General features: G+C 45.9%; 1 protein-coding gene across 1 annotated transcript in view; it reads right to left on the bottom strand.

The window, feature by feature from the left end:
* Window positions 1–26083, bottom strand: part of frem1a (Fras1 related extracellular matrix 1a) — a gene marked incomplete at its 3' end in the record, with an annotated part of 37478 nt that overhangs the window by 1252 nt on the left and 10143 nt on the right. Inside the window, exons 7-38 of the mRNA XM_083789552.1 lie at window positions 25885–25993; window positions 25214–25345; window positions 24725–24882; window positions 23605–23791; window positions 22834–22976; window positions 22479–22675; window positions 21811–21901; window positions 21202–21369; window positions 20842–21050; window positions 20308–20401; window positions 19914–20166; window positions 18352–18435; window positions 17848–17961; window positions 17192–17377; window positions 16545–16741; window positions 16219–16453; window positions 14910–15054; window positions 14129–14276; window positions 12614–12821; window positions 12105–12369; window positions 11681–11899; window positions 10571–10769; window positions 8758–8959; window positions 7529–7673; window positions 6923–7052; window positions 6359–6431; window positions 5872–6021; window positions 4409–4740; window positions 3706–3753; window positions 3358–3540; window positions 2789–2911; window positions 606–721 (exon numbers count right to left, since the gene is read on the bottom strand). Coding sequence (XP_083645678.1) covers window positions 606–721; window positions 2789–2911; window positions 3358–3540; window positions 3706–3753; window positions 4409–4740; window positions 5872–6021; window positions 6359–6431; window positions 6923–7052; window positions 7529–7673; window positions 8758–8959; window positions 10571–10769; window positions 11681–11899; window positions 12105–12369; window positions 12614–12821; window positions 14129–14276; window positions 14910–15054; window positions 16219–16453; window positions 16545–16741; window positions 17192–17377; window positions 17848–17961; window positions 18352–18435; window positions 19914–20166; window positions 20308–20401; window positions 20842–21050; window positions 21202–21369; window positions 21811–21901; window positions 22479–22675; window positions 22834–22976; window positions 23605–23791; window positions 24725–24882; window positions 25214–25345; window positions 25885–25993 — 5243 coding nt within the window. The remainder of the gene's footprint in view (window positions 1–605; window positions 722–2788; window positions 2912–3357; window positions 3541–3705; window positions 3754–4408; window positions 4741–5871; window positions 6022–6358; window positions 6432–6922; window positions 7053–7528; window positions 7674–8757; window positions 8960–10570; window positions 10770–11680; window positions 11900–12104; window positions 12370–12613; window positions 12822–14128; window positions 14277–14909; window positions 15055–16218; window positions 16454–16544; window positions 16742–17191; window positions 17378–17847; window positions 17962–18351; window positions 18436–19913; window positions 20167–20307; window positions 20402–20841; window positions 21051–21201; window positions 21370–21810; window positions 21902–22478; window positions 22676–22833; window positions 22977–23604; window positions 23792–24724; window positions 24883–25213; window positions 25346–25884; window positions 25994–26083) is intronic.

Genomic DNA, 26083 nt, shown 5'->3' on the forward strand with positions numbered 1-26083 from the left:
ATATAGGCCATGGCAGACACAATTTCACAGAGGATATAAAAACGTATTCTTTCCATATAATTCCTCACAACCAGCTGTCCTCACTAGGGATGGAGCTCGAAACCCGAAAACCCCCAAAAATACGGTAACAAGCTTATTGAGTACCCGGTATCAATAAGCTTTGGGCTTATCAAGCCTGTTATCGAGCATAGCGGCCCATGACGTCATGTTGAAACAAGTGATCAAGACAATACATCTAATCATTCACCCATGCTGGCACAAACATGTTGGTCTAAAAGTGAATTGATACCTGCAAACCAGTGCTGTAGTCACTGTTAAGTGACTACACACATTAACCACATAACTGTTTCTTCAATATATTTTCCAATGGTAAAAAGGTCAATTGCCTTCTGTATGTTAGAAAAGTAGGCTACTGTATTTGGGGCCCTTAAGGCACTAGTAAAGGATACTGTTCAGAATGTATTGTCGTCTCCTGTCTTTCCACTAAATAACAACAAATCCTTGATAGTGGGCTCGATAAGCCTGATCGATATTATCCCTCCAGCTCCATCCCTAGTCCTCACCTCTCCTTGCAGGATATAAAATGTATTATTTCCATAATTCACCTCTCCTTGCAGGCGCGGTTAGCAGTGCTCCACGTGGCCTTGCGCTCCGTGCTGAGCATGTAGCAGTAACCACCGTGGAAGGTCCAGTCTGGAAGGCACAGCTGAGCACTCACCATCTGTGCATGTGAAGACATGATGACCCGTAGTACCATCAGTGGAGGGAAAAGTACTTACGTATCAATAATGCAGTGTAGAAATACTCTGTAAAAGTCTGGAATTAAAAATGTACTTGGGTAAAGTCTGGGATTTAAAATGTACGTAATGTGTTCGTGCCTCTGGGGCTCAGGAGAGTAATCGGCACCATTGATGTTCATAGGTTAGCTAACAGCGCCCTCCAGTGTGAGCACATTGTGCCTTTCCTAACTTAGCCATATCATCTGAGCAGCAGGGTGTCCGACTCTGTGGCCGTGCTGTGCCATGGATCATAACTGTATTTCAGCATTGGACTACAGACTCGAGTCTCAAGCCACAGACTCCAGACTCGGACTCGAGCTCAGAGACTCATGGGCATCTCTTATATCTGGTAGCCTGGGAGGCATATCATTTTTGGGTTTCTGATCTGTTCGGGAGCGGATGATAACTTATGTCATGTTGTAGTCACTGGTTTGTAGTCATCAGGCCGGAAGCCCCAAACCGGAGGGCTTACCCAATAAAATCCTTTATGCGGAATAAGAACCCGACACGTTTCTTCAAGAACTTCTTGGAATAGTTTGTTTGGTATATATCTATCTATTATTCCAACTCGTAGTGACTGGCAAGACTAAAAACCAACAGGGGTGACCACGCCTAATCCGGAGCACACAGGCAATTTTGGGTGGAAAGTCTGGTGACGCGAGGTTGGGTACCTGCTCATCAGGAGTCCATAGCTAAATTCCAATACCGCAACTTTCACACTCGCTCACTCTCCTCGCGTCCTCCACTCGCTCCTCGGCTCCGCCCCCAGCGAGGAGGAAGAGAGGATTCTATGCGAGGACAGAGTGGTGGTCGAATTTTCCTCTAGAATGGGAATGTACTACGCTGTCATTTCAAAGTGACGGCACATTCCGCGATCACTAATGACGTGTATCAATTCAATTCAATTCAATTCAAAGGGCTTTATTGGCATGGGAAAACATACGTTAACATTGCCAAAGCAAAAGTGGTGTCACACAGCTGGATCACTGGAACTCCGAACAGAGCCGTACAGTCTACAGAATAGACAATTCATCATTTTGTACATGTAATGTAACCGAGGGTCCGAGGCCAATGTGTATGTATTGGTAACATGTGCAAGGCTATTTATTCCTGAAATAGTGAATAAGCGCCAGGATGCGCACACATATAAATCCCCCCCCCCCCCCCCTCCTCCTCCGACAGTCAGTCCTCCTCCGCGGTCTTTGCAAATAACGGACACTATAACAGGAATTAGGTATAGTCTCTCTGACTTACATATTCAGTTCAGTCCACATATAAATAAATACATTTTTGTCACCGTCATTCATAGCAGCTTTTGAGGTGCGCACAATATAGCCGGCCTAATTTATATATCCTACTTTTATTATGCTTATATCACACAACGCAATAAAGCCAATGGCTTGTTGTGGTCCTTTCACTTTCACATAAGTAGGCTAGATAGGCTACTTTATCATTCTGAAGCTCTATTCATTCAGCGAAAATGTGTCTCTTCAACAAACAGTTGAACAGTGCGTGCATGTGTGTGTTGGCCGTTGGGTCAGCGACTTCAGCCAGTCAGCCGGCCGGCAGCTAGTGGATGGGGTGGGGTGGGGCCGGGGGTGCATAGTATCGGGTTTCAAGCAGTGTTTTTGTGCCACATGTGGAGGAGGCGGACTTATGTCACTGGAGAAGGAAAAAAACATGTACACGTGATGCGGAAATCCGCTGCGAGGAGACAAAATACCCCACCGAGCCTGCACCTGATGTACACTCGCTCTATGGCATAGAGCGAGTGGAGGAGCCGAGTGGGCTCTCCAAGACCGCATAGAGTCTATGTGGTCTCGGAGAGCCCACTCGGCTCCTCCACTCGACTCCACTCTCCTCCTCGATGGAGCACTTTAACAAATGGAACGTTAACCATTTCCGGGTCACGCTGGAATGACCCCGAGTGACCGAGTGGGAAGTGAGCGAGTGGCAGAGATTTTGGGTATTGGAATTTAGCTTAGGGCTTCCAGCTGACACCTCCCTACCTGCTCATCAGGAGTCCATGGCTTCCAGCTGACACCGTTGCAGTGGAACAGTCGACTCATGCTGTGGTTGAAGTGGAGCAGGCCCTTCAGCTCGGGGACACAGGCTTTGGTGTCCACCGTCACCTGATAGACGTCACAAATTAACGTGCACATTAATGAGGAAACTCGTTTAGTACTGTAGTATCGTTACTAAATGTAAATGTAAAACAAAACTGAAAACTAAAAAAACGGATGGTTGGACTGTAAGCACTTTTGATATTTTCAAGTGAGCTCTGATCCAGAAAATGTCCTAGATTATGCCGGTTAAAATCCTTGATTTTGCGATGAAATATGCATACTGTGGTATGTTTTGAAATATGCGCAATATGCGAAAGGTTGTAAAATATGCAGGGTTTTATGATATGATTCTATCCAGTGAAATATGCTGGAAGTTGTGAAATATGCGGGTAGTTTGCGTGATTTTTGAAAACACTATATATTCTGCACCATTTGGCTGATTATGCGGTAATTTATGCGATGGCATAATCTCATTTTTCTGGAGGGTCTACAGGCTGTAACTGAGGTCTCACCTGTCCTTTGGCTGGTCCAGGTTCCTCTCTGCCTGGTCCTGGTCTGGCCTTGGTGACCGCTGTCAGACCACGGCCCTGGCTGCCTCCGCTGACCACTCTGCTGACCACACGGACCTTGGCCTTCCTGCCCTTCCTGGACGGAGATGTGTCGTCCTCCACTCGCATGTCGGTGATGCCGTGGTACTGTGGGTGGGATTAAACACCAGAGATTAAACATGTAGGTGTACGATATCGGACATTCCTAAGACACGACAGACGTCCCTGATAAATCCAATGTGGTGGGTATTAAGATACTTGTAAATTGCAATTGTACATTTCTAAGCACTGAGGAGGGTCTTTGATGCTTACCGTGTAAATTACATCTGTTCCGTTGTTAAATACTGAGGTGGGCGCAATCTAGAGGATGACAAATACATGGATAAGGAAAGGTCAAGTCTAGAGAGGTGTGTTATACTTCAGTCAACTTATTTCAGTTGTACAACAATGTCATTGGATTATTATTGGTATTAATTTTAGTCATATGAAAGCAGGGAATCATAGCTTCAAATTTACATATTGGCAGTTTGACCCACTGGTTTTTGAGATATGGCTTATAGAGTAATGTCTTGCAGAGATACAGCAAGCTGAGGAAATAGCCTAATTAAATTAGCCAATTTAGGCTAACGGCATTTATGTCATGTTTACATGCCGAGTTAAGCTTGACATGTAAGTGAAATGTAGCTTGAAATGAGATGATTTTAATTCTAAGATCAATTTACAGATCAATTTAGATGAAAAATAAAGGAAAAAGAAAACAGCCTCAATGCCACGATGGCACAAATGTCACAAATGATAATGTAGTGTAAAAAAAATAGAACGGCTTTGGTTCCATTTGTACACTCTCAGGTGAGTGTGTGGCCTTGCAAAATAACATTGACAGCTATGAGGTGTCCAATGCCAATCCCTTTTGGGGTGGGGTTTAGCAAAGGGTCAACTATGCGGTGGTGGCCAGCTGCTTTACTGCTGTTCCACCCTGAAAACGCTCAAGTCATAAAGGAACAGGTATACGTACGGTCTTCGGGTTGCTCAGGGCTCTCAGATTCTTCTTGGGCAGATCGGGTGCTGCTTTGGGGGACCGGGGCATGCCATCTCCACGGGCAGGGGGCCGGGGGATGCTATCTCCGCGAGCAGGGGGCCGGGGCATGCCATCTCCACGGGCAGGCGGGGGTCGAGGGATGGTATCCCCGCGGGCCCAGATAACCTGCTGGGACTGTGTGTCGTCTGCGTCCACGGGCAGCTTCTCCAGCTGAATGGATCCGTGCTGTGGAGGGTAGGGCTCCAACTTCACCTCCTCGCCTCCCAGGACGGGAAGCCTCCCCTGGTCCCGCTGCACACCACATTGTCCTGTGGTTTGAAATATGAAACGGTCGGTTTCGGTTTGTGTCACACTCAGCCACCATAAAGGCCGGTAGTCATACTCTGGTGTCACACGCCCACAAAAATACCGCACCTACAAGCTCACAACCAACGTGTTGTGAGCTTGTTAGCTCGGCTATTCTCGTTCTCTGCCATTGTTGGCGCACGACTCCATCCAACAAGCAGAATAAATTAGGTTTAACTCCGCCATCAGTGCCATCTAGTGGCTGGATACGCACTTGATAAATGCCACCAATGTAAGTCAACTGGAAACCCGTTCACTTGGAAACGGGAGACAGGGGGTGTAAAATCGGCTATGTAACGTGTCCCCCGAATGTTATTTAATGTACCCAAAAACATAATATACATTTTCTAACCGTGATCATAAACGCTTTAGTTATGAGTCGCAAATCAAGCTTGTTTTTCAGCCTGTAAAAATAATGCGAGATCAATGGATTCTAAAAAGAATCCGTTCTAATAGACATCATAAGCCAGCTGACTTTTTTTCCTCACTTCCGGTCTTTTCCTGTTTACTTCCATTGCACGGCAACCGGAGCGACACAGACAGGTGCAGAACAATGATATGAAATGTAATCAATAATTATAGACAAAAAAAATCACACTCGTGTGAAGTTTAGGGGAGCTCTTATACTGTACAATGTACAGTATAAGAGCTGAGCACCGGATGTGATGATGTACAGTGTACATCATCACATCCGGTGCTCAGCCAATCAAATCATCACATTCCATGGTATACACACAGACACACAAAGCTGGGCATAGGAGGGGCCCCTCAAAAATACGTCAAAAGACGATTCAGGCGGTGGGTAAAATGAACAATGCTCTTTCTGGAGACACCAAACTCACCTCTCTGAGTGTCTGTGATGGTGATTTAACACTCACCTCTCTGAGTGTCTGTGATGGTGATTTAACACTCACCTCTCTGAGTGTCTGTGATGGTGATTTAACACTCACCTCTCTGAGTGTCTGTGATGGTGATTTAATACTCACCTCTCTGAGTGTCTGTGATGGTGAGTTAACACTCACCTCTCTGAGTGTCTGTGATGGTGATTTAACACTCACCTCTCTGAGTGTCTGTGATGGTGATTTAACACTCACCTCTCTGAGTGTCTACAATGGTGAACATGGCCGTAGACACACTGCCCAGCACGGCTCCCTCGGGAGACACCAGGCTCAGCTCAAACGTCTCCTCGGCCTCCTCCAGACGGTCCTGGTTGATGTCCACCTGCCAGCTGCGCTTGGACACGCCTAGGACACACAGCACAGTGACGTCAGCATGTGATGTCACAGTGAAAGATCCCATAGCTGGGGGTGACGAGGGAGGGGGGGAGGCTGTGTAGGAATCATTTTATGTTCGTACCTAGCGGATAACGTCCCATAGCTGGGGGGTACGAACGAACATATTCATACTTAGCAGAGAAAGAATTAGACTGCCCTAAGAGCAGTAATGATACACTGCCCTCAGAGCAGCAAATTGTAGCAGCGTTGTTGTGTGTGTGTATAACATTGCGTGCGTGCGTGCGTGTGTGCGTGCGTGCCGTGCCGTGCGCGCCATGCGTATAAATATCAGTGGTTGTGTGCGTACCTGGATCAAACTGAACGAGGGACGAGGGACTGGTGATGAAGTCTTTCCCTGCTGTTGCTGTGATCTCATTCGTCTAGGGTCATGAAAGAAGATTGAGAGAATCACCTATAGAAATACTTAAAGCCATATGTTTTTAGTTTTCAACTTTTTTAGTTTTCAGAAAGGCTTACGGTTTTATGACAACCGCACAATATTACTGTAATATAACTATTCCAAAAGTTATGAATCATTATTTATTTTATTTTATCGATAACGATAATTTGTGCTCACTCATTTCCAAGTACAAAGGAACAAGTATATGGCCTAACATGTATATTATAAGCTAGTCCATTTAGGACGGTAAGTCCTTTTGGTGACTTTTTACGCTTCAAAATGGGAACCCATTTTGGGGCTCTTGTTGCTACTGTATACAGTATATAGCAGCATACATTTTTTGTCCTTTTTTTTATAAATACTTGACGTTTTTCAGAAAACTTAGCTCAGGATTTAGAAGGCGTTTTTTTTAATAATCCTACAATAATTATCACATAAGTCATAGTTGTGTAGGACTGCTGAGAAGCGGACCTTGACGGTGACGTAGGAGGACTCGGCCAGGTTGCCCGTGCGTAGGATGTCCAGAGAGAAAGTGCCCTGGTCCTCACACACCTGGTACACGGACGCACTCAGCGTCACGCTGGACCACCGCAGCTCCAGTCTGCACGCAATAAAGTACACGATAAGTACACTGATACACCCAGTTCCACACTGACACACTGCATTTCCAGTCTGCACGCAATAAGTACACTGATACACCCAGTTCCACACTGACACACTGCATTTCCAGTCTGCACGCAATAAGTACACTGATACACCCAGTTCCACACTGACACACTGCATCTCCAGTCTGCAATAATACACATAAAGTACACTGGACCACTGCATGTCTAGTCTGTCAGCAATAAGTACACTATGAGTACACTGGACCAATGCATCTAAGTAATGGTTCAGACCAAGTGGAATAGTGAAGAGAGTGGCGACACGCTTTGATCTCGCCGCGAAGCGGGTGCCGATGGGCTATAGTTCCAAACATTGTAACTATCCCATTGAGATAGAATGAGCACTTCCGCATGCCATTGTTACAATGGGGATATATATATAAGTAAATATCGGACATCCCGCTATAGTTCTTACGTATGTGAGGGTCCCGTGTTCCCCAGAGGGTCCGACACGGTGAATTCCAGACTGTCGGACAGAGCCTCTTTGGACGGGTCGATGACGTAGACCATGATCCTTCTGTTCAGATCCACCTGGGAGAAACGCTGGTGGACGAAACCACCTGCAAAGAACACACATGCACACACATTTACATTTCTTCATTTGAGTCCACATTTATAAAATACATTATCAAGGGCACAAATATTTTTCAGTTGCCTCTGATGTCCTACACACTCGAAGCAAGATACTGTATGTGTCTCGGTGCTTGAATCCAAACAAACCCTAAATGTACATGCACATGAACTTATTCACAGTCAACATTGGTCAGTCTGTCATATTACACCTGGGAAAAAATCATGGGTACAGAAACTGATTGAACAGTATGTTGCAAGCTGCTTTGCCTTACACTTGGACAACCCTATAATCCTCATGCCACTGACAACAAGCCTGCTGTGGACATGCCCAAGCTGCCAAATACGTATAGCCTATATTAGAATAGATGTATAATGGCTTGTACTAATGGTTGGTATTTTACTTGTTTAGTAAGGAAAGCTTCCCCCAACAGTGTGGTAGGTGTTTCCTACCCTAACAGTGCAGTAGGTGTTTCCTACCCTAACAGTGCGGTAGGTGTTTCCTACCCTAACAGTGTGGTAGGTGTTTCCTACCCTAACAGTGTGGTAGGTGTTTCCTACCCTAACAGTGTGGTAGGTGTTTCCTACCCTAACAGTGTGGTAGGTGTTTCCTACCCTAACAGTGTGGTAGGTGTTTCCTACCCTAACAGTGCGGTAGGTGTTTCCTACCCTAACAGTGTGGTAGGTGTTTCCTACCCTAACAGTGTGGTAGGTGTTTCCTACCCTAACAGTGTGGTAGGTGTTTCCTACCCTAACAGTGCGGTAGGTGTTTCCTACCCTAACAGTGTGGTAGGTGTTTCCTACCCTAACAGTGCGGTAGGTGTTTCCTACCCTAACAGTGTGGTAGGTGTTTCCTACCCTAACAGTGTGGTAGGTGTTTCCTACCCTAACAGTGTGGTAGGTGTTTCCTACCCTAACAGTGTGGTAGGTGTTTCCTACCCTAACAGTGCGGTAGGTGTTTCCTACCCTAACAGTGTGGTAGGTGTTTCCTACCCTAACAGTGCGGTAGGTGTTTCCTACCCTAACAGTGCGGTAGGTGTTTCCTACCCTAACAGTGTGGTAGGTGTTTCCTACCTGTGACAGTGTTCTCCAGGTAGCCAAAGTGCGGCGGTCTGACGATGCGGTAGGTGAGCTCGTCCTCGGTGCTGTGCGCGTCCTGAGCTCGGAGCTCCCTGGAGGAGAGGTAGATCCCTGAGCGGCCGTCCGCCAGACGCTCCGCCTTCCACGCGGGCTGCAGCTTGACCACCTCAGGGGCCGACGTGTCCAGAGTCTTGATCTGCAAGAAAGCTTTTAGGTCAGTTTCAGGCTCAATTTATCTTATTTCAAGGATCCCCAGTTTGGAATGCATTAAGCCATGGACACCCCCCCCCCCCATCCATAACTCTGAGTGTACAACAGGGCTGGACTGGGTAAAAAAATGTGGCCCAGACCGGTCGACCACGACAGACACGCAGATAGCCAGGGCTGCACATAAGTGGTGCGCCACCGCGCATGCGTCATCAAAATTCAAAATGCGCTGTCAATCAAGCGCCGGGAAGCGCTTCTGCGTACCAACAGCCGGGGCCGCCTAGAATGATTATTATGGCCAGAATACTAGTAAATTCTGTGGCGAGAGCATTTTCCACCGACTGCCACTCAAAGTGGCTACTGGCCCAATCACAGCGCGTCCTTACTCAAAAGGGGGAGGATCCATGCTTCTTTCTGCTAGGAGCCTGGGAGGAGGCGGAGGGCGGTTGACAGGAAAACCTTTCACAAATAGTTTCGTCTTCTCCGTTTCAGATAGCAAACTACTGTAGTCCCCGGTGTAAAAGGTCATGCTTTGGATGCTTTGCACTCTTCCAATTTGCCGCTGTGCTTGTGTTTGTTTTCCGGCTGTTGGAGCAGCATGGTTGCTCGTGTGCGATGCCGTCTCAAAACCCGAATCCGAGGCAGAAACCATATTAGCGTCTCTCGCCTTATTATCGTAACTAAAACCTTAGTACGGGTACTAAGGTTTTAGTTCCGACATAGTGGAGTGGGAAGAGTTTAAAGCATTGCGGACTGGCACTGCTGCTGCCCAACATGAACACCGTGTCTCGACATACTGTGCCTTATTATCGTAAAGTCGGGTAGTGTACACTGTTTATTTTTTCACCGAGGAGCCATGTGTGTCTGACTGTCTGACTACGTACGTCGCCTCAGCTAAAAACAAAAGGGAACTAGGGAAGCCTGATGTATGCTTCGCCGTACGATGTGTCGCATGTTAAAAAAATAGCTGATCTGCAAGCTCACAACGTGTCGCAACACGTTGTGAGCTAGTAGATTGGTTATTTAAATACAAAATAATAAAAAATCTAAATATTGCTTTGATGCTCATATCATATTATCCTTAGGAAGTATTAAGTTGTTAACTTGTTTTTATTATAATATGCATTCCATAGGGCTGGACCACACATGGACCTAGATTTTAGCAAATTTATATATTTTTAATAATGGGATGAATCTACAACAAGAGCCATTCTAGGGCTAAATCTAGAGTTGCAATACCCTCCATTGACTCCCCACTCATCCAATAAATATTGTTTTGCTATAAGTTATTCATCCCTCTTTTATCCATCCGGCGAGACGGGTCGCCGCATTTTAGGAGCACCAAGCAACTCCTCCAGGTGCTCTTCTGAGTACTAGACCAAAAAAGTTGTGTGCAGCCCTGCAGATAGCAGATACTCTACAGCCCCGCTCCGTTGATGCACACACAAACAAACAAGCTCTAATACCACCACTTTTATACTGAAAAACATCCCTCCATGTTCTGATAATTACCATAATGATCCTAAGTCCATGGACTTCTATTATGGACTCCCAGCTGCCTATCAAGAGTGATACTGCGGACAGACAGACAGACACCTACCTGGACAGTGAAGAACACAGGCTCGGTGGTCAGCCGTCCGTCCAATAAGAAGCCTCGGTTGGAGGTGTCGGCGGCGGTGAAGGAGAAGCGGTCGATGAGCGAGGCTCCTCCTCCGTGAGCGTAGCTCACCTCCAGGTCCTGCACGCTGCTCTGGCTGAAGTTACCACCGGGGGGCAGCGGAGTGCCATTCAGCAGCAGCCTGCCGGTCAACAGGGATGCAACACTTTCATTTAATTTGATCTAATCGAACAACAGACACCAGTTAATCGAACTGATTAAAACAGTGGTTCTCAACCAGGGGTTCTAGGTGGTCCCTATGCAGCTAAATGATAAATGATAAGAGTTGGTAACCAAATGGACCAAATAGATAGATCTTTAATTCTCGAGAGACCCTTGCGGGTCCATTTGGTTTTATGGGTTTATTTTGTCATAGCGCAACATAATGTATTGTAGAGCAGATGATAGCAACAACCACCGATGAATGTCCAATAGGCACGTTGGCAGCGAAGAGACAGGTCAAGCTGTCCTTCTCACCCATTGAGATGCATGTTAAATGACGGGATTTCTCCATGTAAATAATAGATTTCAGAAGCAAAACCTTCAAAATGTCTTCTAAATCTAGTCAACCAGGCCTGCAGTAGGTTATGCACTGGGCAAATGTGCATGACATTATTTCAATTAACTAGAAATACGAGGAAATGACAGAGGGAGAAATCTGCCTTACTGTATTTTTTTTTTAAATCATCGTACATTATCATACATCATCACATTCTGTGCTCAGCCAATCGAATCATCACATTTCATGATACACACAGACAGACACACAAAGCTGGGCATAGGAGGGTACGGTTGCAGCCCTACCTGCCGTACTGCATGTATAGAATCATGGATAATAAATGAATGTCCTACCTGCCGTACTGCATGTATAGAATCATGGATAATAAATGAATGTCCTACCTGCCGTACTGCATGTATAGAATCATGGATAATAAATGAATGTCCTACCTGCCGTACTGTAGTAATACAATGAATCATGGATAATAAATTAATGTCCTACCTGCCGTACTGTAGTAATACAATGAATCATGGATAATAAATTTAATGTCCGACCTGCCGTACTGCGGCGGCTGCACCAGGACGTAGCGCAGGGCGTCAGCGGGGGTGTCGGGGTCGCTCAGGGTCACGCTGTGGGCGTCCAGGGTGACCGTGGCCCCCCGGGGGACCGTCAGACCCTCGTTCCTGGTGAGGGACGGCAGCACGCGGTCCACCATCTCCACATGGACCTCCAGGGTCCCGTTACGGCTGGCCTCGCCGTTACTGACCACGAACCTGCAGAGGGAGGGACGCACGCGCCACAGAGTGGCGGTTGGTGGCTCTCAAGACTTGTTAAGTGCCAAGGACATCCAAATTGATACGTATGTATAAGCCCACGGACCCCCCGATTTGACAAGATTTGCTAGAAACAAGTCTGACTAATTCACAAGACCCCAGTCTATCTATACCCTATCGGGCGCTACGGGGTTTCCTCACTCACTGGAAGGTTTCCAGGGAGGCGCTTGCGCGGTTGTCGTGCACGTATGCCACCATGTTGGCCGCCACGTCCATCTGGCTGAAGGTGGAGATGGCGAGGCCCGGGTGAGCCACGTACTCCAGGTGGCCGTGGGCGGGCGGGCGCGTCACGGCGTACAACAGCGCCTCCGGCTGGTCCGAGCCGTCCGTGGCCAGCAGCACGTCCGTGGTCAGCACCACGCGGTCCCCGCGGCTCACCCTCACCGGCCTCGTGAAGACGGCGATGTTTCCTTGGAAAGTGAGGACAAGATTATTATTTTGATTTTTTTTATCCCACGATTTTTGTAACCCATGATTTTCTCTCAGTGTCAGTTATCTAATGTAATCCTGGCTCTACACTCCTGCTTTGCATGTTTGTTTTTAGTTTTTTTGTTTGTTTTGACCTACCCTAGGGGACACGGGGAGAACATGCATGCAATCTCCACACAGGCTCCATGTCTTGGATGGAGATGTTGGAAGTGTTGAGGTTCTTACCTTTGTCCATGTCTTGGATGGAGATGTGGAAGTGTTGCGATGGCGAGCGGTTCTCTCCGTCCATCAGGTGGAAGACAAAGAAGTCGTGCTGTCCGGTAGCGGTACCGCTGTGTGGAGCGGTGTGGAGGTATCTCAGCAGGTTCAAGTCCACGACCTCCTGGCTGACGTTCTGTCCCGCAGCCAGCGTTACCCAGTCGCCCTCCTCCTCCTGACACACACACACGCACACACACACACACACGCACACGCACAACATTGAATTAAATCACCTTTGTGTCAATTAACCATTACTGCTCATACATACAAATACCAGTAAAAAATGGTAGGCTACCTGAAGAAAAAAGTCCTTATGCACACCTACGGGGGACAGGTGTGGCGGATAAATGAACTGGAAGAGTAGGGAAAGTCTGGAATCCCGCACACTGTCCTCACTTACAGAATTTTATTTAAGGCGCAAATAACATGCATTTTAAAACTGCTTTTAATATTTAATAATCATATTGTCTATGTCCCTCAAAGTTATTTCTAATGGTTTGAGCCTCAATCACCACTCTGACATAACCAGGCCTTGTCAATTCTTTCTGGACTTTGAAAGCAGTTTTAGCTGCAGTACCACAATGTCCTGAGGTGGAGAGGGTGCTGATATGCAGATTATTTAATATTTGAGTCATTATAATACTCATGCTAGATAACACCAGGCTTGTTTCCATTCCATGCCAGCTTGGAAAATCAACAATGGTGGACATTGTAAACAAAGTGGAAATGCAAATTTGCAACTGAAGACTGAAGAAAAGGAGGAATTATACAAAGTAGGGTGGCATTGATGACATCACGATGAGGCCAAAATCAGTCGAGCTGTTTTTGAGAGCAATTTCCATTAAAACACCCATATGACATGAAGGCCTGATTGTTCAAAATTGGTTATTTGTGGGGATAGAAAACACACATGGGAGCCCCAAAAACACAAAAGAAATTGAAAAAGTTGAATTTTATGTTATAGGTCCTTTAAGCAGCAACGTTTCGGTCATGATACCCGATGAAGGTCTGACCGACCGAAACGTTGCTGCTTAACTAGAATTCTGTAAGTGAAGACAGTGTGCAGGATTCCACACTTTTCCTAAGCTACCTGAAGCTGAATTGCCAGCATGCTCTTGTTTATGAACAGCTATAGTCCATTTGCCTCAGCCTCTGCTCACAGCTTCACGTTGCAGCGTTCAGAGTATCCAGCCAATATGGCTTCACGTTCAGAGTATGGGTTTTATGCCGTTCATGCTATGGGTTTTATGGGTAAGTCTCCCATTGGCTTAGAGGCAGCCTAGAGGCAGCTATTCATGAAATAATTTCCACTACGATCACTAGCAGAGGTAGGTGAACATGTTATCCAGCTGGCTAAACATAATGTTGCTATATTCTGTACATATAGCAACGACAACCCAAAAGGGGTTCCCGGCCTTGAAAGGTAAAAGCCCCAAAAGAGGTTCCTGTCCTATGAAGAGAATGAAGTGACAGACTGACCTTGACCTTCACCTGCAGCAGTCCCTGTGTAGGAACGCTCTCTAGAACATAGAGGATGTGAGCGGAGGGTGTGTCGTCGTCCTGGGAGTACAGGGTCACGCTGGAGATTAGCCTGGCCTCGCCTGGATCCACCTCCAAACCATTGTTCCTATAACGGACAAGTTGTAAGAGACACCTCCAAACCATTGTTCCCAGAATGATAAGAAGAGTTCTCAACGGCCCAGCCCTAATTGGGCCCTAAGTGGGCAGAGACCGACCCGACTAATTAGCATACTTTTAGTCGCCACCGCGACGCTTCCAAACTGGCCGACAGACGGCGGTCTGTGATATCTCTAGTTACATTTAGAGTAATGGTAACTCCATAGACATATACAAAACACCTGGGGGTCAATTAGAGTAATGTTAAAGGTATATTCAGTGATTTCACTCAAAAAACCTTAGGTTTCGTTTTTGGCTGTGGGACCCAGCCTTTCGTCCAATCAGGATAGAGAGTCAAAAACGAAACCTAAGGTTTTTTGACCCCCAGGGGTTAACTGGGGACAGGGAGGAACTCCTTATATGGTCAGCACACTCTATAGTAGGGAGGATTATCACAACAAAACAAAAAAATAAGTGATATTTGAATTAAGTGAAATCACTGAATATACCTTTAACTCTATGGACACATACAAAACAAAAAAAGTAAAAAAAAATCACGGCACTTTATCTTTAACGTTGAGAAAGTAAAGATTTCACTCTCTCAGAGTTAAATCAACACTTTACGAGGAGTTTAGCGGTCCACCTTATGACTCTTGGCTCCTGGTCGTTGACCGGCAGGACGGTCACCGTCACCCGTCTGGTCAGCTGGTGCTTCCCGTCGGTCAGCTGGAGAGAGAAGCTGTCCTCCATGTTTTCTGAGCCGTCATGCACGTACACCAGAGACATGCCTGCAGGTCATGCATGGGTGCACACACACACACACACACACACACACACACACACACACACACACACACACACACACACACACACACACACACACACACACACACACACACACACACACACACACGCAATTAAGTATTCAATTGGGGTCTCCCACATAACAAATACCAAATTTCTACCAGTCATTCAAGAGGGACTCCCTGCCTGCCCCATAAAAGGACAGCACTACAGATGTGCCATTCCTACTCTTCACGCTTTCCTGATCTCTTCCTGAAGGACCTGAACATGCATGTTTGCAAACGGGGGGCGATAAAACGCGCCTATAGTTCATTTTCAATGAGACCTGCGTTTTTGCTCAGAGAAGTTGTGGTGTGACAACGCAAGTGTATTTACGTGAACACACGTCCGCGACTCACCAGACCTAGATTCGGTTTTTACGCAGACCTCGTTGATCCAGGCAACAACATGTCCATTCCTCGCTCTCCGTTTGCAAAGGCCCTAATTCTACGGCTTTGTTACTGAAAAGAAGTGTCCAGCAGAGGAACTCTATGTCTATTCATGAAATCTGAATAGAATTACCATATAACAACTTGGTTAAATTATAGTTAAACATCAGCATTACTTAATTTACAAGAATAGTTTTATAGTTATTTTTGTATTAACGTTTAACGTTTGCCTGTTATCTCTCCTATGGTACGCCAATACAGCATGGAATTGCAAATTATAACGCACCTGGGATTGATATAAACTGATTTAAGGTGTCTTAGATAGCACAAGTATCTATTTCAAACACCCAGTGTTTTTTTGGGGGGGGGGTCATATTATAACTGCCTGTCATAATTTCACCCCCCTCCCTATCGAAGCATTGGACCGTATTAAGATGTTGATATTAATTTTGTATTCATCTTTAGGGCCCTTAATCACACATTAGAAAGCACGAGTGTATTTCAAACAGTGTTTTTTGACTGGGGGGGGTCATATTTCACCCCTCTCCCTATCGAAGTATTGGACGGTATTAAGATGTTGATATTTATTTTGTATTCATCTTTAGGGCCCCAAATCACACCTTGACTAACGTGAGATTTAGCACGTGGTCTAATGAGAAACCAGCCAATCAGAATCAAGTATTGGGAATGAGATATTTGATATTTATTGTATCGTTCTACCATTTCTCAGATCCGTCATGGTGAAGTCCTCCACGGGTGTTTGGGCGTCTCTCCTGCTGTGGACGGACCCGACGGTGTCCCCGCGCCCGGGGGCGGTGGACCCCCCGCCGTTGATGACGATGTCCCCATGCTCGGGTCTCCGCAGCACGGTGAAATGCAGCTCGTTTTCGGGGACGTCCAGGTCCACGGCATTCAGGACGGACGAGTCCAACTCCTTCATGTCTCCCTCTCGAACCTTCTCACACACAGAGAGACCAAGTCAGGGTCATTTCCGCCCCGATTTGCTGATACATGCCGATGCTCTAACACGGTCTCTGAGGACTCACAGTGATGTTCCTGGCGAGGAGGTGGGGCTCCTCGTCGTTGGCGGGGCGGATCAGGACGTTGAAGGGGACGGGGGCCGAGGTGCGCGCTCCGTCCGACACGCACACCATGAACTGGTCCTCCGTGGGCTCCACCCTCTGGTGTCTGGACTGGACGTAGTTCACATGACCGTCCAGCAGGGCTCTGTAGGAGAAGGAGGCTGCATGGACGGACGGACGGACGGACAGACAGACAGACAGACAGACAGACAGACAGACAGACAGACAGACAGACAGACAGACAGACAGACAGACAGACAGACAGACAGACAGACAGACAGACAGACAGACAGACAGACAGACAGAAGATAAGTGAGTCCTTGTTTATTTATCTCTGTAGAAGGACGCTAAGACTAAGTGTAATTAAACTAATACTCCACACTGTATGCTGAATGTTGTAGGAGATGAATGGTATATTAATAACATTAACACATTTATGAGTGTGTGAGACAACTTTAGATCCTGTATTTATGACTGGACAAAATGAACAATTTTGGATTAATGAACTGTAATACAATCAATGTAGCGTAAATACCACCGGATTTAGCACAGATGTTAAATCCGGGGTTCGTGGTGCGAGGGGTGCAGGGTCGCCCGGCGTCCATGCTGACCTATGCTTATGCCCATGTTGCTCTTCTCGAACCCGGGACTGGGCAGGACGTTCTCGATGTATCCGAACTGCGGAGGAGACACCAGGCTGAGCACCAGCGTGTCCAGAGGCGTGTCCGCGTCTGAGGCCTTCAGGTGGGACACGGCGATCGGGGTGGTCCCGCCTTCATCCACCACGAACATGTCTCCTGTAATACCACAATGAACATGTCTCCTGTAATACTACAATGAACATGTCTCCTGTAATACCACAATATACATGTCTCCTGTAATACCAAAATGGCATCATGTTAGCTATGCCTACATGGCAACGATCAGAGCAGAAAACAAGTGTCACTGCGTTTTTTTATTTTGTGTTTACACTAAGACACCACAGTGATTTAAAGCGCTGTAGTGTGTGCTGTTATCATCATACATCATCATACATTACATTACGTGCTCCGCCAATCAGTTGAGCACATTCTGTGCTCATACGGACAGACATACACACAAAGCTGTGCATAGGAGAACAGCTCCCATCCAGTCCCACGATACAGAATGTTCTGAAATGCCTTTATCGCCGCTCCTGTAGCAATGAAACCATGTTAATTGTCACCTGTAGTGAGGGTAGGAGGCTGGCTATCGACTGGAAACACAATGAAACCATGTTAATTGTCACCTGTAGTGAGGGTAGGAGGCTGGCTATCGACTGGAAACACGGTGATCTTCAGGTCGTAGACCGGCAGGCTGTCCCGTACGGGTGTTGTTTTCCCCCGGTCAGTGTGGGGCGGACCTATAGGGTGGGCGATATGGTGAAAATATTGTTGAGACTACAATGCAATGCAAAATACAATGTCTCCACGATATGCCTTTTCAGAGATATCATATCGTGATACAGTGAATGCACATTCTATGATTTGCAGTGCTATACCTTAATTTCTAAAACCCATATACTTGATTCTGATTGGCTGGTTTCCGTAAATCTCACGAGCTGATCCCGCAGCTCTCTAGCTGAACTGGGGAAGGGGAGCACTTGATTGCCATACACACCCTGGCCACCTTTATAAACGTTACACTTTAAAAAAGGTAAAAGAAATGATAAAATATCTGATCTACAAGCTACAAGCTACTAACATCTTTCAACATGGAAACAGTATGACAAGTATGTAATAATTGTGACAACCTGCACCACAACAGTTCTCCGTCTCCCCGTCAGAGATGACCAACGTGATGGTGTCGTGTCGAGGAGTCAGGCCGATCTCCTGACCTACAAACACACACAATTCAATTCAACTTTATATGTAGAGAAAAGGACCGACAGAGATCCCAACCAGAGCAAGCAATTGTGCGACGGTGGTAATGAAAAACTCCCCCTTAACTGGAAGGAACGTCAAGCAGAACCCGACTCTAGGGTGGGCCTAATCATATATAGTGGTATAGTATAGAATGTTAAGATAAAATACAGTGTAGTGGTCTAATATAATAATATGGTAGCGGTCCAAGCACAGACACAGCACATGAGTGAGTGGGCATTTTCATTCCAAGCTTATTTAAAGGACAACTTTAGTTTTTTTCAACCAAGGTTCATGTTTTAGGTTGTTACAGTATTAGAGAAAGTAAAAGATGAGTGTTCATTTCTTCTCATTTGCTGCTTTCTTTCGTTTTAGGGATTTTAGCTCTTTTTGACCGGGGGGCGGGGGCATTCGAGCATGGGGCTAAATATGTATTTTTTGACAAAAACTTATGGTGATTTATCTTTGTATTATTTACTATAGTACTAATAAACCCCAGGAAATTACATCTGTCCACAGAAGATCACAGGATCTACTGAATGTGAAGGTAGCCTACTGGGGGAAGGCTGTGTGTATAGGCTCAATATGTCAGTTTGTCACATTCAGTAGATCCTGTGATCTTTTGTGGCCAGATGTAATTTCTTGGGGTTTATTAGGACTATAGTAAATAATAAAAAAATAAATCGCCATAATAATTTGTAAAAAAATACATATTTAGCCCCATGCTCGAATGCCCCCGCCCCCCTGTCAAAAACTGCTAAAATCCCTAAAACAAAAGAAAGCAGCAAATGAAAGAAAATTAACACTCACCTTTTAGTTTCTCTAATAACAACCTAAAACATGAACCTTGGTTGAAAAAAACTAAAGTTGTCCTTTAACTTTCATTCGTTTGAAAGCTAATAAAGACTTTTCTGTTTTCTGCTACCGGGCAGTTTTTTTCCTATCATTTCTTTTGCACCTTATTCTCTTAATACTTTTCTGTTTTCTTTCACACTATTGATTTATATATTTATTTATTTGTATTTAAATATAATTTTATAATGTTTTCCTTTTGTCTTAACATTTATATAGCACTTTACTTAGATTGTGTATTACATTCACATTTCACACATTTACTTAGATTCACGCACGCACGCGCACACACACACACACACACACACACACACCTTTACATAGATTGTGCATTACATTCACCCCTTCACACACACATTCATACACCGATGGCGGAGGAAACCATGCAAAGCACCAACCTGCACATCGGGAGCAATTAGGGGTCTTGCTCAAGGACACTTCAACACTGTGGGAAGTGTCTGGGACAACCTCACGGTTCCCATCCAGCTGCTCTACTGGCCACACTTCAATTGAGCCACTGCCGCCACTTAGTCATCGTAGCTTAGTTTTAATTTAGTTTATCAGTGGAAAAAAGGTAGTCAACAGCAACAGCGCCCCCTACCTGTGTGCCTGTAGCTGACGTCCCCGGCGAGCAGGTCGTCTTGGGCGAAGCGGTCGACCACAGTGCTCCCCCTCAGCACCACGCCGTGGTACGGCTGCCGGGCGATCAGGTAGACCAGCGTGGCGTTGTCGCTGTCTGGGTCCGTGGCGAACACGTACTCGGCCGTGATGAGCGCCCGCCCCCCCTCGGCGCAGCGGAGGAGGGGCTTCAGGCCCGACGCCACCACGGGGACCTGGTCGTTGACGGGACGCACCTGGAAGGAGGCACAGCGCCGAAACGAGTCGTCGTGATTCAAAGGACCACAATGGAAACAAACACGTGGAACCAAATTAACCCATAATATATTGGATTATAATTATATAGACCTCCAAATGGTAGTGATGAATTGCTGTACCTTCACTTGCATGGTGAAATCGACAGGGTTGATGCCGTCTGTGGCAGTGAATTCAATGACATCCTCCACAGTCTCTGAGCTGTCATGATTATACCTGCAAGAACATCACACAGAAACAATATGTCAAGCTGCTAAATTGGAACTATATTAGTTCTAAAACAAACTTTATATAATAATCATTCATTATTCATTATTCTATTTTACAATTATTGTGGTAAACAATATCATACACAAAATGCATGTTGTCATTATGACCACCATTATGCTCCAAAAGTGTTTAATTTAATTTAATTTATTTATTAAAAAACATGAAGCATAATAGCTTGCTGCTTATCAGAAATGGAAATTGGAAAACTATATTTCCGTGAACGGAAAACGGATGACAGCTTCCGTTCTCGGATTTCGGGAGATGTAGTTCCAGACTCTATATACTGTAGCATTCGGAGATTGTGGAATAGTTGTCTGGCTATGCCAGACTATGTCTAAGCTGACTTCAAAGCTTTTCAGGTGGTGTAACAGTGAATCATATCTGACCTGACTTTAAGGCCTTTCAGCTGGTCCACGGTGAAAGCCTGGCCCGGCTGCAGGGGTCTTCCGTCCAGCCACAGAGCTCCGTGACGAGGTGGTCTCCTCAGACGGACCTCCAGGCTCTGCTCCATGGAGTCTATGTCAGACAGCAGCAGGTGTTCAGGACCCAGATGGCACTCTGAACCCTCGTCCACCGTCAGAGCGCTGGTCCTCACCTGGAAGACAGCGGTGGAACTAAGTACTAGTTACAAGTAAATGTCCACTGTGTTATGTTGAAACATGTTACTGCGTATGATTCTGTTACCTCTGGGGGCTGGTTGTCCACTGTGTTATGTTGAAACATGTTACTGTGTATAATTCTGTTACCTCTGGGGGCTGGTTGTCCACGGGCACCAGAGTGACGTTGAAACAGACCCCGGTGATGGTGTGTCCCAGCTGGTTGGTGATGGACAGCACAAACTGGACGTGCTGCGGGTAGGGGCCGATGTCCAGGCTGGGAGGCATGTAGGCTACCTTCATGAAGTTCACCGCATGCTGCGAGGACCACAGACCAAACGACAACATAGAACACTGTGAGGTAGTGTTGATATTGACAGCAAATTTTGAATATAATTTAATTTAGTTTCAGTTGCGTTTTAGTCATCTGAAATGTTTTAGTTAGTCTAATTTCAGTCGACTAAATATCGAAAGTTGATTTAGTCGACAAAAATGTTGGCAGGCCTTGATGGCATCGTAATGGCTGATTCTAGACTGGGTTGCATATTGAAAATAGCTGATCTAAAAGCTCACAATGCTTAACATTTGTTATTTTGCTGAAAATCAGCAAATGCATTTGCAGAATCCACCCTCATAGATGGAATAAAATACGTTGTGACCGTTCCCTTACAGTACATCAGCTATACAAATAAATAATCACACTCTTGTGAAGTGAGGGGCACTTGTAAATGTACTTAGTTACTTTCCACCACTGGTTACCTGGGTGAAGAGTCTCAACACGGGTGCACTGGGGTCCTTGGTGAACTTGGGGATACTGTCGACCAGGAACAGCCTCCCAGCGTCCACACCACTGCTCAAACACAGAAACAGTGGTTCATTGTGTTATTCTCAGTATAGTATAGGGCTGCACTGCAATATTAGGAAACCGTACAGTATGACAATAACATTGTTGAATATTGCCATGGCGATATCGACTTGCGATAAGTAAACAAATGTTTAGATTCTACAAATCATATGTCAGGTGGAAAGCTCATATTATGTTCAAAACTCTTTCAGGATTCAAATTCAAAAACAGCAAAAGTACGAGCTTGAAACGCGTCGCTTCACGCTGCATTTCGAGCTTGTAGATCTGCTACTTTTGATGATTTTACGTGACGCTGTTGTATGATCAAGTCGGGCGTTAATTTGCGGCTGGGAAAAAAACCAAAAGTTCGAATAATTATGAAAAGAAAAGATTTCTGCCCAACAGCAACAAAATACCTTCCAAATCCTACGAGTTTTCTGAAAACTTAATGTTGCTATAAAGCCTACTCTACTGTATACAATAGCTAAAATCTAAAATGACACAGATGCTTTCCCGGTTTGTGAAACAGTGAAACATGTACTGAGCATCTTTGCCACATGGGGGTGCATTCAGACATGCTAACCCGTGCGGGCCGGTGTAGAAGGGTGGAGAGGTGACGGTGTAGGTCAGCTCGCTGTCCGGAGACTCCTGGTCCACGAAGTGGAGGTGCTGGCGGGTCAGATGGATCACGTCCGTCTCTTTGACCAGCAGGCAGCGGGTCGCGCCCGCAACCTCTCTGGGAGGCTGGTCCGGAACGGGTTCGATGTGCACCACTATCACCTGTACGAAGGAGAGAACCATAGATATAAAAACTCTTTCACTGCTGCAGTTCATTGGAGCGACCTGTATCACGTCGGGAGGGCGGACGTGCGTCAGAAGTGCGGAAGGCACTATCCGGTTCATGTCTCGGGTCTATTTAGGAGGTATTGTTAACCCACCTGAGGCTCAGAGAGGTTGGGAGGGTCGTGGAAGTCTGACAGAACCACCTCGAAGGAGTCGTGGAACACCTCGGAGCCCAGGTGACGGTAGTAGACCATGGAGAGGGACAGGTCCTTCTGGAGGAAGTGGCTGACAGGATAGCCTGAATGGAAGAATAGAATAATGGGGAAACATGAGGAAACATACTTTTTGGCTTCACTATGATACATTTATATACGCCGTTTATAAACTGCTGGACCTCTCAGTACCAAAAGTATTTTGTTGAATAATACCGTCACTGTTTTTGAGGGCCTATGCCCAACTTTGTATGTTTGTGTGTACCCCATATAGCGATGATTTGATTGGCTGAGCGCCCCATAGCAATGATTTGATTGGCTGAGCAAAATATGAGGATAAAAAGTGAGGACAGAAAATCGAGGACACATATTGATATGAAAACGGAAAACGGATCGCAGGACAAGTGATTAGCCTTGAGGATTGGCCTTGAGAACTTGAGGATAAAACGACTTGATTGATTGATTGTGCGGAATGTGATGATGTATGATGATAAGAGCGTGGCAGCGCCCCTCACAGGTGTGATTTTTTTTTTTTTTAATACTTTTTTAACATAATATTTAACTGCATAATGTAAATCTTTGTGTGGCAATCTAGTCAACATTAGGTCTTAGGTCCTGGCCTAGATTACATTCTCTTGCAGTCTGACCTATAGATTACATTATCTTGTAGTCTGGCCTATAGATTATGTTCTCCGTTCTTACGTGTGTCCTAACCTGTGAGTCCCGGTCCCGGTATCTTCATGATCTCCCCGGCCTGCGGGGACCGCGTCACGTTGTAGAGGATGTAGTCATCGCTGGAGTCGGCGTCGGACGCCTGCAGCACGGAGCCTCGCAGCAGAGTCGTGCTCCCCTCCGGGAGCTCCAGCAGCATGTTGGTGATGAGGAACGGAGGACTGTCGTCCTGGAAGGGAACAAACACCAGGTTTTTTTTTTTTTTTAAGATATTTTTTTGCGGCTTACGCCTTTTATTGATTTTTGAAGGGACAGACAGTAGGCTGACAGGAAACGGGAGAGAGATGGGGGGATGACATGCAGTAAAGGCCGTGTCGGGTCCGGGAGTCGAACCCGCGGCACACTGCGACTGGATTACCAGTCCGGTGCCCAGACCGTTACGCTACGGCCTGGGCCCAAACACCAGGTTTAGTGGTATAAAGGAGGACTGTCATCCTGGAAGGGAACAAACACCAGGTTTAGTGGTATAAAGGAGGACTGTCATCCTGGAAGGGAACAAACACCAGGTTTAGTGGTATAAAGGAGGACTGTCATCCTGGAAGGGAACAAACACCAGGTTTAGTGGTATAAAGGAGGACTGTCATCCTGGAAGGGAACAAACACCAGGTTTAGTGGTATAAAGGAGGACTGTCATCCTGGAAGGGAACAAACACCAGGTTTAGTGGTATAAAGGAGGACTGTCATCCTGGAAGGGAACAAACACCAGGTTTAGTGGTATAAAGGAGGACTGTCATCCTGGAAGGGAACAAACACCAGGTTTAGTGGTATAAAGGAGGACTGTCGTCCTGGAAGGGAACAAACACCAGGTTTAGTGGTATAAAGGAGGACTGTCGTCCTGGAAGGGAACAAACACCAGGTTTAGTGGTATAAAGGAGGACTGTCATCCTGGAAGGGAACAAACACCAGGTTTAGTGGTATAAAGGAGGACTGTCATCCTGGAAGGGAACAAACACCTCAAAATGAAATAAAAACTAATGAAAATTTAAAAATGCTCCTAACCTTGGGGAGGACGTATACTAATGCAGAACGGTTTGCTCCTGACCTTGGGGAGGACGTTGATGGGGAACTTGCGTATAAGAATGCATAACTGTTTGATCCTGACCTTGGGGAGGACGTTGATGGGGAACTTGTGTCGGGTCTGGTGGCGTCCGTCCGTGATGCGGAACACGATGAAGTCCTTGGCGGTGTCGCTGTCGTCATGGTGATAGTGAACCACGCCCGCTCTGATGTCACTGATGGTGAAAAGGAAGCCCTTCCCCCCTGCGGGATTGTCATTTCTGTTTACTAAGCAATATATTAATTACAGAATTATATTAAAGTATGCTACAGTACAAAGTTTCCTTTCGCATCTTTGTTGAAGAAGAGTCTGGGCAATTATGTTTTAGTTTATTTTACGGCTAACTGGCTGACTGGCTAAGACTAGTAGTGGTCAGTATACAGTATGTTATTTGACCTCTAACGTCTGACGGTCAGTCTCCCGTACCTCAGGCCGTCCACCGTGATGACCCTCATGGTGCCCAGGGTTAGGGTCAGTCAGGGTTAGGGTCAGGGTCAGTCTACAATATGTTACGTGTGTTATTTGACCTCTAACCTCTGACGGTCAGCCTCCCGTGCGCCAGTCCGTCCACCGTGATGACCCTCACGGCGTCCAGGTTGTCGTTGTCCACGATCTGCAGCTGGTCCCACGTGATTGGTCGAGACTGTCCCTCCAATAGGCTGAGACCTGAGAATACATTATCATTAAGACCTCGTGATCGGAACAGACTGTCCAGTACATTATCATTCAGACAATGTGATTGGACAAGACTGTTAGGCTTCGTAAATACAAATTGCATCAGGCAGATATGTCAAATAACTTAAATATACAAAGAAATCAATGACAACGTTTATTTTCATTCTTTTTTCTTTCCCAAAAAATTACAAAATAGCAGAAAGTTTGGGAAATGTTAAAAAATCTATGGACGTTTCTCAACATGGAAAACGATTGACGATTATGCAAAACATAATTGTGATTATCTCAAATAATTGCGATTAGGTGATGGTGACAGGCCTACGGACTGGACAATGATACTTCTCCAAAATCAGACGTTCTGTTCCTTTTCAAGATCACACTTGGTTTCACGCAATGTTTCCGTTTTATTTTCAGGCAGATGATTGATTTCACAACTGTACACAGCCCAAATGGGCAGTTAATTTCAGTTATCAGTCAATTTTAAATTTCAGTTATCAATTTCAGTTTGAAGTGAAACTAAAACTAATTACCCATGTTCCAGGACACTCTGGGAGCATTAGTGTGTGAGTTCCTCACAGACATGTGAACGGTGATCTCTGCGCTCCTCTCAAAGAACAAGTCATGGACCACAAACTCTACCTGGAGAGAGAGAGAGAGAGAGATTATTAATTTACCCAAGAACACTAAACCCACATTTTGTCACACCATCACTAAACCCGGGTATATCTT

This window comes from Protomyctophum parallelum (assembly GCF_964188405.1).
Source record: "Protomyctophum parallelum genome assembly, chromosome: 18".
Lineage (NCBI taxonomy): Eukaryota > Metazoa > Chordata > Actinopteri > Myctophiformes > Myctophidae > Protomyctophum > Protomyctophum parallelum.